The 16,362-nt window shown below is 42.6% G+C and overlaps 1 protein-coding gene across 1 annotated transcript in view; it reads left to right on the top strand.

Annotated features, from left to right (window-relative positions):
• Positions 1-6,449: 6,449 nt before the first annotated feature.
• The window catches only part of sncb (synuclein, beta), a 90,408-nt gene continuing 80,495 nt past the window's right edge, over positions 6,450-16,362 (top strand). The window contains exons 1-4 of the mRNA XM_078231608.1: positions 6,450-6,584; positions 6,875-7,021; positions 7,526-7,564; positions 12,577-12,728. Coding sequence (XP_078087734.1) covers positions 6,901-7,021; positions 7,526-7,564; positions 12,577-12,728 — 312 coding nt within the window. The 5' untranslated portion in view covers positions 6,450-6,584; positions 6,875-6,900. The remainder of the gene's footprint in view (positions 6,585-6,874; positions 7,022-7,525; positions 7,565-12,576; positions 12,729-16,362) is intronic.

Consider the following 16,362-nt stretch of genomic DNA (forward strand, 5'->3'; position numbering starts at 1 on the left):
TGCCCAGTTCTCCAAACCCCATTAAATGACTAGGAAAAGAGAAGATGGTTCAGGTGAACTGTGGGCAAGCACTCAATACATTGGTTTTGGAGCATGCATTTATATGAAGGAGCTGGACGAAATCCTCTTCGTCATGAAGTGACCTATTCGTGCCATTGACACCACTGACCCTTTTAGTGCATAACAGGCGCTGGTGTCCTATGGGCAGATTGCACATGCTTTGCATCTTTCTGTCAATTGATACTAAGACCCTGTGGATATTTTTCTACTAATATTGCTAAGTGGGAGGAAAACAGTCTGTTTCTGGTGCAACCAGACTTGCCCTGAATTCTTCCATTGCTCCTCCTCATCTTGGATATTCTAAAACAATAAGAGTGACAGACTACCTAAAACAATAGTTCCTGACCAATAAGCAAATCATAAAAAAAGAACCAAACTCAGAAAGAGCCTTAAAATGTTTTTTAAACTCTTAGTCTAGTCTCTTTAAAGGCTTCTGGGCAAGCACCGCACATCCACAGCCACATACGTTCATTTTATGTGGACAAGTAATATGACTGCCCCACTGGCAAAAAAACCCAGAAACGTGTGAATCACTGGAGACTAATTCTACTGGCGAATAATTCTAGAATCGAAATATTTTTTTCCCCTGAGATGTGGGCAACATCAGTTTTTATTGCCCTGTTCCAGATTTCCTGAGGGCATTAAGGGTAGACCATATAGTGTTGACTGAACCACATGTAGGTCATGGCTGGTCAGTTGAATTTCCTTTCTTTAGGGCATTAGTGAGTCACATTCAACATTTAGGACTGCAACAAGTATAGTCATTTTCTGATGCTAGCCTGCAAATTAGCAGATGGAATTCAATTTCATAATGTGTGGTCTGATGGAATTATGAATTCCTAGACTGGCTTGGGTGGCGCAGTGGTTAGCACTGCTGCCTCAAGGAGCAGGGCTCCGAAAGCTAATGGCATTTGCTACCAAATAAACCTGTTGGACTTTAACCTGGTGTTGTTAAAACTCTTACTGTGGATAGGGAATTCACAGAGATAGCTAGATTTAATATGAATGCATAGCTTGGTGCCGAAACCCAGGGTCCCTTGCAGAGTATGAATTAACATGGAGATGTTGAAACAAAACTAAGAGTTGGTTTAAAATACAAACAGGTACTCAACAAGAGAAACAAAATAAGCATCTGTGTATTTGAACACAGTAAGAAGTCTCACAACACCAGGTTAAAGTCCAACAGGTTTATTTGGTAGCAAAAGAGTGGCTTTTGTGACACATTTCCACTCCATCTGACGAAGGAGCCGCGCTCCGAAAGCTTATGGTATTTGCTACCAAATAAACCTGTTGGACTTTAACCTGGTGTTGTGAGACTTCTTACCGTGCTGTTAGTTCACCAATGCTCTATCCATGCTAATATTTCACCCCCAAAATTATGAATTCTAATCTTTGGCAGTAACCTTTTAGGTGGCATCTTACTGAACATCTTTTGGAAATCCAAATATATCTGCTCGTTCCCCTTTATTCACCCATTTTGTTACATCTTCAAAGAACACTCTAATAACTTAGCCAAACATGTGGACTCTGCTTGATTGTATTTTTATTTTCTAAATGTCCTGCTACCACCTCCTTAATAATGGATATTATTATTTTCCCAATGCCAGACCACCTGGCCCATGGTTTCCTGCTTTCTGCTTCACTCGTTTCTTGAATAAGGGTGTCATATTTACAGTTTTCCAATCGCTGTGACCTTTCCAGAATATAGACCAGAATTTCACTTTGCTTGGATAGGCATGCATCCAACCTGAAAGCAGATGAAATGGGGCAGCACGGTGGCACAGTGGTTAGCACTGCTGCCTCACAGCGCCAGGGTCCCAGTTCAATTCTGACCTCAGGCCACTGTCTGTGTGGAGTTTGCTTGTTCTCCCCGTGTCTGCATGGGTTTCCTCCAGCTGCTCTGGTTTCCTCCCACAGTCCAAAGATATGCGGGTTAGGTTGATTGGCCATGCTAAATTGACCCTAGTGTCAGGGGGATTAGCAGGGTAAATGCGTGGTTTCTGGGAATAGGGTCTGGGTGGGATTGTGGTCGGTATAGACTTGATGGGCCAAATGTACTCCTTCTGTACTGTAGGAATTCTATGATTCTATTCTATGAAATTGCACGAAAAGACATCAGATATGTGTTCTGACATCATTGTGCACTCGCGCACTATTTCAGTTGGCGGGTATGTGCGAGAGTCAAAAATGTGCCTGCTGATAATTAAGCAGGCAATTGAGCACATTAAGGAGTCAGTTGAATGCAATTTTACATGGCCTGCCTGCTTTTACAGTTTGCAAGCAGTCTGATTGGCCAGGCAAATTTTACATTTTAGCTGCGACCCCGATCCAAGGCGGGATGAATTGTCGGGGCTGAAATAAAATTTATAAAGGTGCCTGGGGACTGAGGTTTGTGTTTGAAGGTGCTGCCTAAAAACTCTGCATAGTTTTTCCATTGCAATTTATTTTTTACAGCTCTGCCGCTCCCTGAGACAACTTCACAGCAGCTATTGAGGAAGCATCTTAGAAGCACCAGTCCAGACCCTACTTTTCCTCAGTGCCACCCTCTTCCCATCTTGCCTGGGAAGAGCACTGCTGAACCTTTCACAGTGCACATTTCACCCTGCCTGCCTGTTAATTGGCCAGCCAGTGTGAAATCATGCCCTGAAGCGTTTTGCTCCAGCCTCGAGGCTGGCTGAGTGCACACTCCTGACGGATGAAAAATTCAAGCCATGTGGGATTTTAGAAGATGACAACCCAATGCACCTACTCTCCCTGCAGTCACTTTCTTTAATTCTGACCATATGATTCAAGCCATCAGATCCAGGTACTTGTCAGATTTTAGCCCCATTAGTTTTCTTCTTGTTTTTTTCCCCAATGATCATGAATGTTTTAAGTCCCTCCCTCCTTCTTGCCTCTTGCTTTCCTACTATTCTTGGGATGCTTTCTGTGTCTTCTACTGTGAAGACAGAGACAACATAGTTTTCAAAGCCTTTGCCATTCCCTCATTTCCCATTAATAATTCATCAGTCTCACTCCTTATGGGGCCAACACTTACTTTAGCTACTCTCTTCCTTTTTATGTACTAGTAGAAGCTTTTGCTGTTATTTTTATATTTCTTGCCAGTTCTTTTCCTAGTCCAATTTCTCCTCTTTTTCTAGTCTTCCTTAATACAAGGACACAAGATCCCTGTGTATTACAGCATTCTGAAGTCTATCTCGATTGAAAAATATTCTGCTTTCATATATTTTTTAAATGTTTCCAATCTTCTAAGCTACCAGTAATGTTTGCAGCATTGCACTTCTTGTACATTGTGCAGTAAGTCAAATGGCCTCCTCCTGTTCCTTGTTCTTGACTTCTTTAGTTAGCCATGATTTATGAATGATTTATCCCTCTGGTGGTATATTCCTTTCTCAATGGAATATAACTTTGTTGAGAATTATTGCCATGACCACATAAAAGGCATTTCCTCAAAGTAGTCTATGAGCTAAAATTTGTACGGCTGTTTGCAGTTCCCTTTTAATTTGCAAGTGATTCAATTTAAAAATACCCAACAGCAAAGCTTTAGTCTTAAGTAAGATAAATGTTTGTTTATTATAAAAATACAGCCATAAGGTACTTAAGTAAAATGAATAAAGTTACTAATTGGCAACATACAAAGATTAAATGTGGATAAGTATCAAAGATGAAAAGATGCAACATCCTTTTAGATATTGTTGCAGGCCCAGAACTTACAGCTGAAGTATCGGTTGTCTGAAGCGAAAGGTTGAAGAGTTGTGCTCAGCAGCTGTGATGACTTCTGCAGTCAATTATTTGCCTTCTCAGGTGGACTCAGCAGATTTTGGGAGAGAGAAGGTTTCTTGTTCGCCACTAGTTCTGTAGTTACAACACTTGAGGTTTTCTTAGATTATTTTCCAGCAGAAGAGTTGATTTATGGATAGCTTGCATTTTGTTCTCTCTTGGCCAAGAACCCTCTGTGATGTTGTCTCTTAGAGTTCCTCCTGGTAGTTCTGCATAACATGACTGTTCTCAGTCAGATTTTATTCAGTTCAAAACTCAAAATGGCTGCTATCCCAAACTGTTGAATTATACTCCATATTAGGTTTTGGATTAGCTCAGGTCTGGGGTGTAGTCCCATCCATTGCCTTTTAGCAAAAGTAATTAACTTTTCAAATGTCTCAGCCATTAACTTGAAAGGCTCCCATTCTTCCAGGTTTGGTGATATTAGAAAGAACAATTCACACTTTCAGGGAAACCATTGTAAATGAGTGTCTGTTTATGCTTGTCGAAATGTGCCTTGAATTTTAAATGTGTTCACATGTCTGATGTGTCTATTCACGATCCACTTGGAACCTTGTGGAAGTTTAAGAAATATTGCAGTTGTAAAAGGTTGGGAGACTTGTGGAAGCCAATTTAATGCTTCAAGTGTATTTTTAAAAGAAAGATTGACATTTTATTTACAAAATTTATAATATCACAACTACAGTGATATATATCATATATATATCACAACTATATCATACTACTACAAGTATGAAATATATCCTTAAATGTCTGTCACTGCTTACCTACCTTTTTATTTTTCAACCTACTTTCCCAATCTATTTAAACAACTCTGTCTTCATATCCTTAAAATTGCCTTGATTTAAGTTAATGCACTCATTTCAGACCCACGCTCTACACCCTCAAACTGAACGTGGAATTCTAACATGTTATAATCACCCTTACCTAAAAGATTTTTTACTATGATGTCATTAATTAATCCTACACATTAGAAGGTCTAAAATAGCTGCTCCCTGTTTGGTTCCAGTTTGCACTGGTCTAAGAAACTGTCCTGAATGCATTCAATGAATAGATGCTATAAGATCATTTTGCTAATTTGATTAATCCAATCTATATGAAGACAAAAATCTCATTATTATTGCAGTACCTTTTTAACAAGCTCCATTATTTCTCGAGTTATATATACTCTGTCCTCTGGTGCAGCTACTGTTGAGGGAACTTATAAATTACTCCCACTGGTAACATATTTCCTTTGTTATTTCTTATTTCCACCCAAACTGATTCTACATTTGATCCACTGAACCATAATAATTTCTCACTACAGTACTCATCTCATCCTTTATTAACAGAGCCACCTTCTTCCTCTTCCCCTTCTTCCAAAATGCCAATTACTCTTAAATATTCAGGTGCCAGCTATAGTCGTTTTGCAACCATAGGCAGGATTCTCTGGCCACGAGCACCCCAAGATCGGAAATTCCTGCCCGAGCTCAAAAGACCATTGAATGGTCCACCGACTTTACTGTCTCGCCGGTTACGATTCCTGTGTTGGATGAGACAGGAGAATTTTGACCCATGTCTCTGTAATGGCTATCATATATTTATCTACTTCCATTTGTGCTATCAATTCACCCATCTTGTTACGAATGTGACCTGCATTCACATAAAGAGCCTTTCATTCTGCCTTGATTACTATTTTCCCTTACTCTGACCTTAATTAGGAATGCACTTTTATGGTTGTAGTCTCTATCCCTTTCTCCCACGCTTTGAATCATAGAATCATAGAATCCCTACAGTGCAGAAGGAGGCTATTCAGCCCATCGAGCCTACACCAACAACAATCCCACCCAGGCCCTAAACCTATAACCCCACATATTACCCTAACACTAAGTGCAATTGAGCATAGCCAATGAACCTAACCTGCACATCTTTGGACTGTGAGAGGAAACCAGATCACATGGAGGAAACCCACACAGGAAGAATGTGCAACTCCACACAGTTACCCAAGGCTGGAATTAAACCTGGGACCCTGGCGCTGTGAGGCAGCAGTGCTAACCACTGTGCCACCACGCTGCCCCTAATTTTAGTTGGCATTACCCTTTGGCAATCCTGCTCTATCACACTGCCCTTTCCTTTTTTCACTTTCCCAAACTCCCCTCACCTGAACCCTCCCTCCCCATCTTATTAGTCTGTAGTTAATGAGTTTGTAATTTATTGAAAACTTCACTTTAGGAAATAAGTATGACCAAATTAAATCGCTCCAACACCTTCCAGCTGTGGAGGCACTATATATTTTTTAATTTTTTTATTGACACAAAATCTACATTGCAGAATTTTATGTAGTGTGTGCTGTCATGAGCCTAATTCATCATCGTTAATGTACGAGGGTGGGCGGAACGGCTCAAATATGTTTGTAAAAAGAAGAATTCGCCCTCCCACCCATGCAATGGAAAACACTCCTGATATGTAAGGACAAAGGACAGAAATCGGAGTGGTACAAAGGACACAGTGATCACTTGGTGAAAATAATATATGACTTGTCTAAGGGGAATTACAATGCAAGCAGTGTGTGTGTGTGTGTGTGTGGTGGGGGGGGGGGGGGGGGAGGTGGATGTGTGCGAGGATGTGCGAGTGTCCGTGTGTGATTGCACGGCACTTTGATGAAATCACGCTCTTTCTGGAGAGTAATAGGTACAGAAGAGGAGGGAAAGATCCTCGGAGGGAGCACACGACAAGACAGCACGACAGCAGCTTCAGGTTGACAGGTCAGTTAATCGGTGGCCACATCACTGCAGAGCTGGATGATTTCCATTCTCGCTTAAGCCCCCCCCCCTCCCCAATTCCCCCTCTCCCCCCACTCCCCAAGCCCCCCACCCCCACCCCACCAGCCCCACATGATGTTTTGATCTAATCTGTTCAATCCATTATAATCCAGTTTGACAAAAGGTCAGTACTGATGCCTGTGTAATTGTCAGTCGATGCCTGTTACCTTCTTGGCTGATGTCTGGCTCTTTGAGGGTGAATGAATCAGATTTAGCAGATGCTTATTCTACAGTGTTCCACTGATCGAGGAGGACCAAAATGGATGTTTTCATGAAAGGACTGTCCAAAGCGAAGGAAGGAGTGGCTGCTGCGGCCGAGAAGACCAAACAGGGGGTAGCAGAAGCGGCAGAGAAGACTAAAGAGGGAGTGCTGTATGTTGGTATGTACAGATCTAAAGCCAGTGTAAATGTGTAATGGAAGAGAAGTGTCGCCTCTTCCACAGCCACGCAGTGAAACCTTCCCTTCGCATAGTGGCTGGACGGCTGAGTTTTTACAGTCGCGGCATTATAATGGTCCTTTTTTAAAAAATACATCGAATATTAGAAATACAAATTAACCGTAAAAGTAAACGGGGAAAGGTTTAATCTGGAGGGATCGACCCACTCTCCACCCAGGGCTGCTCTCGTTGTTGGCTCGGGTCTGCTCTGATTTCCGCTAAGCAGATGGACCAGCCATATGGCACTCTCCTCTCAGCCCAGGGGAAAATATCCTCTTCCCAAGGATGTGGCATCCACGCACGGCTGTCGTTAACAAAAAAAAAGGCAAAGACCCATCGTGACACTTCGCAAGAAATGTTCAATTCGCGCGAAATCGTTTGTAAAATGATGAATTCAGACATTTGCCCCCAGGATAACCGTGTTTTATCATCAATCTCTATCCTTAGGGTCCAAAACCAAAGAAGGCGTTTCAAGTGTCGTTTCAGGTAAGTCCCCCATGAATGTTTACATAATCCAGTAATTGAAATGTGCAACCATGCAGTTGTTGGTACTCGCTTCCACCCGTGTACCGAAATCAGAGGCTTTCTGTGTTCGCTATCGAGAGGCTGATGTGTGATGTTGGTTCTGCATCGGTTAGATTCGAGGACGGAAAGAAATCAATTCATTAACACCAACAGCCCTTACAGTAACGTGACGTGAAACTCGAGAGGATTTATCGGAAGTCTAGCTTGCCCTTACATTGTACCTGTAGCTGATTAAGTAACTTGTCATCCTGTACATCCGTGAACTGCAACGGTGTGTTGCAAAGGGTGAAGTTAAATGCGCGAATAATTGTCACTGCAATAAGGTGAAACGCTTCTCAGCAAAATTGACTCATTGCTGTGTTAACCTGACTTTTACAATGAAGTTGTGAACACGTACAAAAGTTTAGAATTGCCATGTGCGAAGTTAACGTATGAATACGTTATATCTTGGGTATTGCTGAAAAATACATTTTGTCGAAGCTTTTGGTCTTCCACTCATCAGGACAATTGCAAGAATACCAATGTCAGGGGAAAGAACAACTTTATACTGTATGAGAAGAGAGTGATGGTGGGTTGGCAGGTGGAAATCAGTATTCTTTTGAGTCCTGATGAGTGTGAGATAAAAGCTTTGACAAAATGTCTTTTAGACCAACACTCAAGTTCTGTACTACCAAATGACCACTTAATATTATTTATTTAGTTTGCTATTTTATGGGAAGGATTATCCATTTAAAAGAAACAGGTTATAAAGTCTCTTTGTTTTTTTTTAATACATTAACATAAATGTCAAAGAACAAAGAACAAAGAAAAGTACAGCACAGGAAAAGACCCTTTGGCCCTCCAACCCTGTGCTAATCATGATGCTCTAACTAAACTAAAACTTCTACCCTTACTCGGACCGAAAGAACAATTACTCAGACAAAAAGAACAAAATCCTACATGTCATACATGTAGGTTTGAAGAACATGTCGGACTAATTTTAATTGCCCATTTGTTCGTATCACATCCAGTAATTACTGAGCTGTCGCTTTCAGGAATAATGTAATTTTGATTGATATAAGATTACCAAGAGACTTGTTAATAATTCAAACCTGCAGTTATACTGCACATACTGGTCCAAAACCATTGGGCCTGATTTTACCATTTTCATTCTAAGTGCTGAATCTGGGCGCAATTCAGATGCGACTTGGAAATCTGCTTTCAGGCGCCCCATACGCACTTAGCCTGAAAAAAAATCGCGTGTCTGAATTGCACTGTGGGGGGGGGGGGGGGGGCTTAGCACGCCCAAAACGATCGGAGCTCTGAACTGCGCATGCGCAGTTAGAAAACAATTTGAAAAAGCGCACCCAAGTCAGATTGCTCCCGAGCTGCAGAAAGCGGAGAAAGCAGCCCGGAAGCAAAACGCGGGAGCGATGGCCCCCACAGATATCACTGTCCCCCTTATCCGCCCCGCCCCCCGCTACCCAGACTGAACGTGACCCCCTGCCCCCTTCCCCCACACCGATCGCCCGCAGAGTGGCAGCGGACCCCCCCACCAGAGATCCATTTCAACCCCCCCCCCCACCAGTGAGCAGTCGGGCCTTCCCCCTCCGAGATACATCTTTTACCTGCCTCCCTCCTCCTTCCCCAAGAATGATCTGGCCTCACTCCCCACCCCCCCAGAGGAACATCTGACCCGCCTCCTCCTCCCTCCCCACCCCCTCACCAGAGAATAACCTGGCCCACCTCCCTCTTCCAACCAGATAATGATCGGCCCTCCAACCACCCCCCATTAGACAATGGTCGGCCCTACCCCCCCACCCCCCACCACAGACAACGGTCGCCCCCCCCACCCCCCCACCAGACAACGATCAGCTCGCCCCTGCTCAACCAGACAATGATCTGGCCTCACTCCCCCTCACCCCCCCTAGAGAATGATCTGGCCTCACTCCCCCCCGCCCCCCGAGAATGATCTGATCTCACTCCCCTCCCCCCCCCCCCCAACCAGAGAATGATCTGGCCTCACCACCCCTCCCTCCCCCCACAGGGAATGCTCTGACCCGCCTCCTTCCTCCTTCCTCCTTCCCACCACTGATCTGAGTCAGAGAGCCGTTGGAAGCACTGAACTCGCCTCTTCAGCAGCTGGAGCACCCGATTCAGACTTTAATTCAGCAGGTCCATTTCGGCCCGATTCCAGATCGGTGAATGCGGTGGTAAAGGGGGAAATGCTGAGAAAGTTGGGCGGGCAGTTCATTAATTCAATTTAAATGCATGCAAATGCATTTAAATCGCCGTTGCACCTGTTTCAGACACAAATCGGATTACGGCCATTCCCGGGTCTCAGTAAAGTGGTCATCTGCACGGACGCGGGCACGGATCACGTTAATGGCCTCACACCCGACTTTACCATGTTTTCGCACCCGAAAATGGGCGCGATGCAATGGTAAAATAAGGCCCATTGTGTGCTCAAATGGTTGTAGTACGATAATTATATATTAAACATTTCCATTTAAGTACTTGCTAAGGTCTTTGACAAGGTACAGCGGTTGTTGCATGAGGTTAAATGATACGGGATCCAGGGTGAGGTAGCTAAATGGATACAAAATTGGCTTGATGACAGAAGCCAGAGGGTGGTTGTAGAGGGTTGTCTTTCAAACTGGAGGCTTGCGACCAGCAGTGTGCCTCAGGGATCAGTGCTGGGTCCACTGTTATTTGTCATTTATATAAATGATTTGGATGAGAATATAGGAGGCATGGCTAGTAAGTTAGCAGATGACACCAAGATTGGTGGCATAGTGGACAGCAAAGAAAGTTATCTCGGATTGCAATGGGATCTTGATCAATTGGGCCAGTGGGCTGATGAATGGCAGATGGAGTTTAATTTAGATAAATGCGAGATGATGCATTTTGGTAGATTGAATCAGGACAGGACTTACTCAGTTAATAGTAGGGCATTGGGGAGAGTTACAGAACAAGGAGATCTAAGGGTACATGTTCATAGCTCCTTGAAAGTGGAGTCACAGGTGGACAGAATGGTGAAGAAGGCATTCAGCATGCTTGGTTTCATTGGTTAGAACATTGAATACAGGAGTTGGGCCATCTTGTTGAAGTTGTACAAGACATTGGTAAGGCCACACTTGGAATACTGTTTACAGTTCTGGTCACCCTATTATAGAAAGGATAATATTAAACTAGAAAGAGTGCAGAAAAAAATTACTAGGATGCTACTGGGACTTGATGGTTTGAGTTATAAGGAGAGGCTGGATAGACTGGGACTTTTTTCTCTGGAGCGTAGAGGGCTGAGGGGTGATCTTATAGAGGTCTATAAAATAATGAGGGACATAGATCAGCTAGATAGTCAATATCTTTTCCCAAAGGTAGGGCTGTCTAAAACTAGAGGGCATAGGTTTAAGGTGAGAGGGGAGAGATACAAAAGTGTCCAGAGGGGCAATTTTTTCACACAGAGGGTGGTGAGTGTCTGGAACAAGCTGCTAGAGGCTGTTGTAGAGGCGGGAACAATTTTGTCTTTTAAAAAGCATGTAGGCAGTTACATGGGTAAGATGGATATAGAGGGATATGGGCCAAATGCGGGCAATTTGGTCTAGCTTTGGGGTTTAAAAAAAAGGGTGGCATGGATAAGTTGAGCCGAAAGGCCTGTTTCCATGCTGTAAATCTCTATGACTCTAGGTACTTATGTGGCGGGGAAGGATGCTGCTAAGGTGGTAATCTGGCCAATTCAGGGTACAGACCTACAAACATACAATGATGTCCATAATTGGCAATCACACCAAAAGCAAGTGGAAATATAAAATCAGGAATAAATTGTTGATAATAATGAAAAAAATGTTTTCAGGATGCTTCATGGCTGAGTTGCAATTTTAGGCTGAACATTTCTATGCACCCCGAGTCCAGAGTTATAATGCCTCCTGCAAATTGAAAAGTGGTGCCTTTTGTCACCTGGAATTTTATTTCTCCTACTTTCATGCACCACAGAATTAGAATTGACTCCATGACTTTGCTGCATAGAATCATAAAAGTAACAGTATGACTACAATCTAAAAAGACTATGCAGAAATTGCACTGACATAATGTTTCGAATATAGCAAATAAAAACATCCTGAATGGTGCACCAAGTTCTATCTCTAAAGGGATATGAGTTTTCTTTCATGTACATTCTACATTCTTATTAAAAATAAACACAATGCTACAATGTGTTCTATATCTTATGTCTGCTGCTTGGACCAGCGTGCAGTTGTTTGTGGTCAGAGTGACTGAAAGAAAAGCGAAAAGGAAAACAAAATTGTTTGATTAAATCGTAAGTGGGGGTTTTTTTTGGAAGGAAGAGGACATGATATTTTTGGATAATTATGGGACAACATAATTGCACTCAGTGTACTGACCAACTGCTGAATTTTACTGATGTAAGGAAGCAACTTTTCCTGAAATTCTAGATACAAAATTGCTATACTCAAACCCCAATTGAAAGATCTGGATGACGACCATCTCACCATAATAATAATTACATTCACAGTGTTTTTGAAACAGTTGAAAGATGTCATATTGACCACGTTAGACTGTTCAAGCTGTGGACCATGTAATTCTGAAATTGATACAGATGTGCACAATCACAACCCTATCTTTTGTGTATTCGCACTGCATGGTGTTCAAGGGTAGAACTTTCCAGTTAAAAATGATAGCACTTCACAATAGAAGGTCAGACAATTTGTTTAAAATATTCCTGCATTCATACATTAATTCTAATTTTCTCCACACTGAAGTTAACTTACATTAAAATCAAACACTCCACAGTGAATCCGGGCTTGCATTCAAGAAACGGTTAGAGGATTATTTTATTTAAATCCCACAAAAGGTATTGATTCAATTTAAGCATTTAATTTTAAATTGACTTGAAAAGTGGCATTGAAAAGAAGGAATTGAAATAAGTAAAGTCTCCTTTGAATAGGAGTCAAAGTATACTGATGCTTGCTTTTTAGTCGCTGAGAAGACAAAGGAGCAGGCCTCGTTGGTGGGTGGCGCAGTTATCACTGGGGTCTCAGCTGTGGCTCAGAAGACAGTGGATGGAGCTGGGAGCATTGCAGCTGCCACCGGTCTGGTGAAAAAGGAAGATTTCCCATCTGAACTAAAGGTAAGCCTTCATCAAACATGCCCACCTCATCCTCTGCTGCTGTAATCATACAGCAAACCATCCTGATTTAACTCACTTTGTACGCTTGTTTTCAGAAAACATATAAACAGACTGAAGATCTTAATTTTACTTAGATTTTAATATTAACAAGCTGTTTTAAATGCCTCAGGATTTGAGATATACTCTTCCTAATAATTTCCAATATAGGCAAGAATTTGCGTAGAAATTCAATGGGTCTAAATTTGGCTGTGTAGTACCACTTTTTAAGGCACACTGCGGTCATCTAACACTCAAAGTTGGGGTCGGAGAAACATGAACTGACCTTTAATGGGAAATGGACAGAATTCCATCCTAGTAAAAGGGGTTTGTGCATGCACATCAAATGACTATTCGCAGCATGAAGAGCAGGTAAATTAGATGTCTATCAGTGTTTAACACAAATTTGACACCATCACTGCCATTTCCAAACTTCATATTTTGATCAATACCCAACGCAGCAGAACAACCAATTCCCTGCCTTAACCTGGCACAGCAGAGCATGACTTAAAATGGACTGAAGGCTCCACCCCCTGCCACTTCTTTCAAATCTGTGCTATTTAAAGGGATCATGACCCACCTACAGATTCATTGCTGGATTATTTCTTAGTGTATTCACACTGGTTGTTGGTGCAATTGTACTTGTTTTTGGAACATTGCTATATTTGACTAAAGTTTGAATCGTGTTCAGGTGCTGTATATCCTTTGCCCCAGTACTCCTGGAAAACGTTTGTTTCCCCACTGGCTGCAGGTTAGGTGCTAGAAGATTGCTAAGGCTTCAATAGGGAAGACTGCAGATGACGTTAGACAGCGACCTCAAGCTGCTTTGTGCCAAGAGGACCCAAATTCTGGCTGTACTATCTCGGTCTGGCCTGCAGCAGTCAGGTCTGGCTGGCTGATGGGGAACAGCGAGGGCACTGGCAGATTGACTGCAATAGAAACACAAATACTGAAATTCTGCAAATGGATGACAGGTTTGTGCTCCATCAAGCCACTGCCACTATTCCGAGGAGCTGCCTCATCAATGATACTGATTTATTGGCAGACAGATTGATGGACTACAGTGACATCCTGAAAGCCCCTTTGATAAAGGTATTCAGAGTCACAATGGCAGCAGTCTCAGCTTGCAAGGCAACATTCTGACCTTCCAGTGAAGCATTCAGACGATTGACATTAGTTGTTTGTGCTGTACTGGAACCTATTTGTGTGGCAATGCAATCTTTGACATCAACCATCAGACTCTGCATCACGGTGAATTCCACAATGCTGCTGGAAGTGACCGCTCATTCATGTTGGGAGGGGCGACTTCATGTTTTGCTCAACCTTGTGTCAAGTTGATACTGAACTCTTCCATTCTTCTTGACATTGAGTGCTGGCAACAAACATTTGATTTTACATACTCATTAACCTTCTTCAGTGGCCAGACCCATCAAAGCCCTCATCGTCTGCAGTGAACTAGCGGTGATCTTGCATCCTCCCTATTCTTTCTCCTGTCCTCGCGCTGAATGATTTACTCCTGGTGTCAAACCATCTGCAGATCCCTACTCTATGCTGGTCTCTAAATTACATATAGTGTCAGTATCTGGTGGTCATAAGTGTAAAATTAGGAGACAGTATCTCGTCATCTTCACTGTATCCATCCTCTTCTTCCTCTGACTGGGATGGTTCCAGTTCTTGGTATCTATAAAGGAACTTGGGCTGAGTTGTGATGAGGAAAGAGGAGAAAATACGAATTGCATGCTCACATCATCTGAAACTTGTAATTCAGAAAATGTTATCTGATCAGGGGGTGGTGGGACAAGAGGGAGATTAAGTATGCAGCTACCCTCATCATCAGTCTTCACCTTAACAGCATGTTTGAGATTGTTAAACATCTTCTTTGCAATGCACCCATGTTCTTGGGGCAAAACTCCTGGCATTAATGTCTGCCACTAACTCTTCCCACTCCCTCCTGACCATATGGCTGGTGGACCTCCTATCCCACAAAGATGTTTCTCCTCCTTTCCACCTCCCACAGTAAGGCCACCAGTATACTATCCAAAAACCTTGGTGCCCACTCTCTGCCATGTTCAGCCATTCCTCAAAGCATCACAGCCTAGATTCACTATTGAAAAAAAAATCACATCAATTCTTGCAATCACCATGCACATTCATTAAAAGACACGCAGGCTGCTTTGAAATATCGCTGGCCAGTCACGCTGATGCATGAAGCCAATGTACACACACGTTGAGCTCGCTGACTGCAGCTATCTTTTTAAAGCACAATTTAACATGCGCCAGCAGTACAATGAACCAATGTGGGTTAATCTCCTTGCCCATTTTTGGGTGTCGTTCGATATCACCTCTAAATAATTCTATCAATTCCCTCCTAAAATCCTTATTCGTAAAATCTTATTTTCCATCCAAGGATAGGTCTTGGTGAGTTTTAAGTTTATAGAAAAATATTGAGTCTTCTTCAAATTATGAACTCGAAGGACTGTCTGCTGCACAACGCAGTGGTATTAAATATGTTATACCACAGAGTAACAGGATGTCATGTTTTGGGCCTGATTATTTACAATGTGGGTTCGCAGTCTTGGTTAGGTTTTCTGGAGATGGGATGGGTTCACACTTTCTAATAGCTGCTAGATACTGAATGCACTGAGGAAATAATGAAAAAAGGGACCTAAAAGAGGGTAGAATTAATGACTTTTTAAAAATTGTTATAATTGAAGGACAACATGGAGTGCACAGGCCTTGCCTGTTTATTGGCAAATCATACAGGAATAATAAGGCCGCAACCTTTCCAGTCATTCACACAATGCTCCCGCAGCAGCGCCCAGTCAAACCTCCGTTCACTGCAGCGGGAAGGGAAAATCACACCGTACCATTCCAGCCCAAGACTTTTAAGGAAGCGGTTTTTGTGGAATAGCTTTGATCAAGTGGGGTAAAACTAAGTGACCCAAGGTGACATTTTATCTGGACAAAAATAGATTTGGTGCCCTCATTCATAATCTATATATGAAATGGAACACATGGACGGAAGTTTGCAGCTCAACGCAGTGAGAGCTGGGCCGGAAAATGTAGCGAGCCATTCAAAACTCCATTGACTTCAGCGGGACTGGAAAATCCCGCTGCCCATAATATTGAAACATACGACTTCAGGAATGTCAGTCATGTGTCACTGTAATAAGGTTCCTTAATACTTCTCAAATTGTTAGGAAGTCATTTAACCAGTTTAAATAATGGAATGTTTGGTGAGCAAGTTGTGTCTGAAATGACAGACTCTTTACAACAAATGAGAGTGATTAAGGGTTAAGAGATTAAGGGATTAATCCAGCAGGATTAAGGAAAATCCCAAGGCTTTTTATACATATATAAAGAGCAAGAGGGTAGCCAGGGAGAGGGTTGGCCCACTCAGGGACAGGGGAGGGAATCTATGCATGGAACCAGAGGAAATGGGCGAGGTATTAAATGAGCACTTTGCATCAGTATTCACCAAAGAGAAGGACTTGGTGGATGATACGTCTAGGAAAGGGTGTGTAGACAGTTTGAGTCATGTTGAGATCAAAAAGGAGGAGATATTGGGGTTCTTGAGAAACATTAAGGTAGACAAGTC

This window comes from Mustelus asterias, chromosome 16 (assembly GCF_964213995.1).
Source record: "Mustelus asterias chromosome 16, sMusAst1.hap1.1, whole genome shotgun sequence".
NCBI lineage: Eukaryota > Metazoa > Chordata > Chondrichthyes > Carcharhiniformes > Triakidae > Mustelus > Mustelus asterias.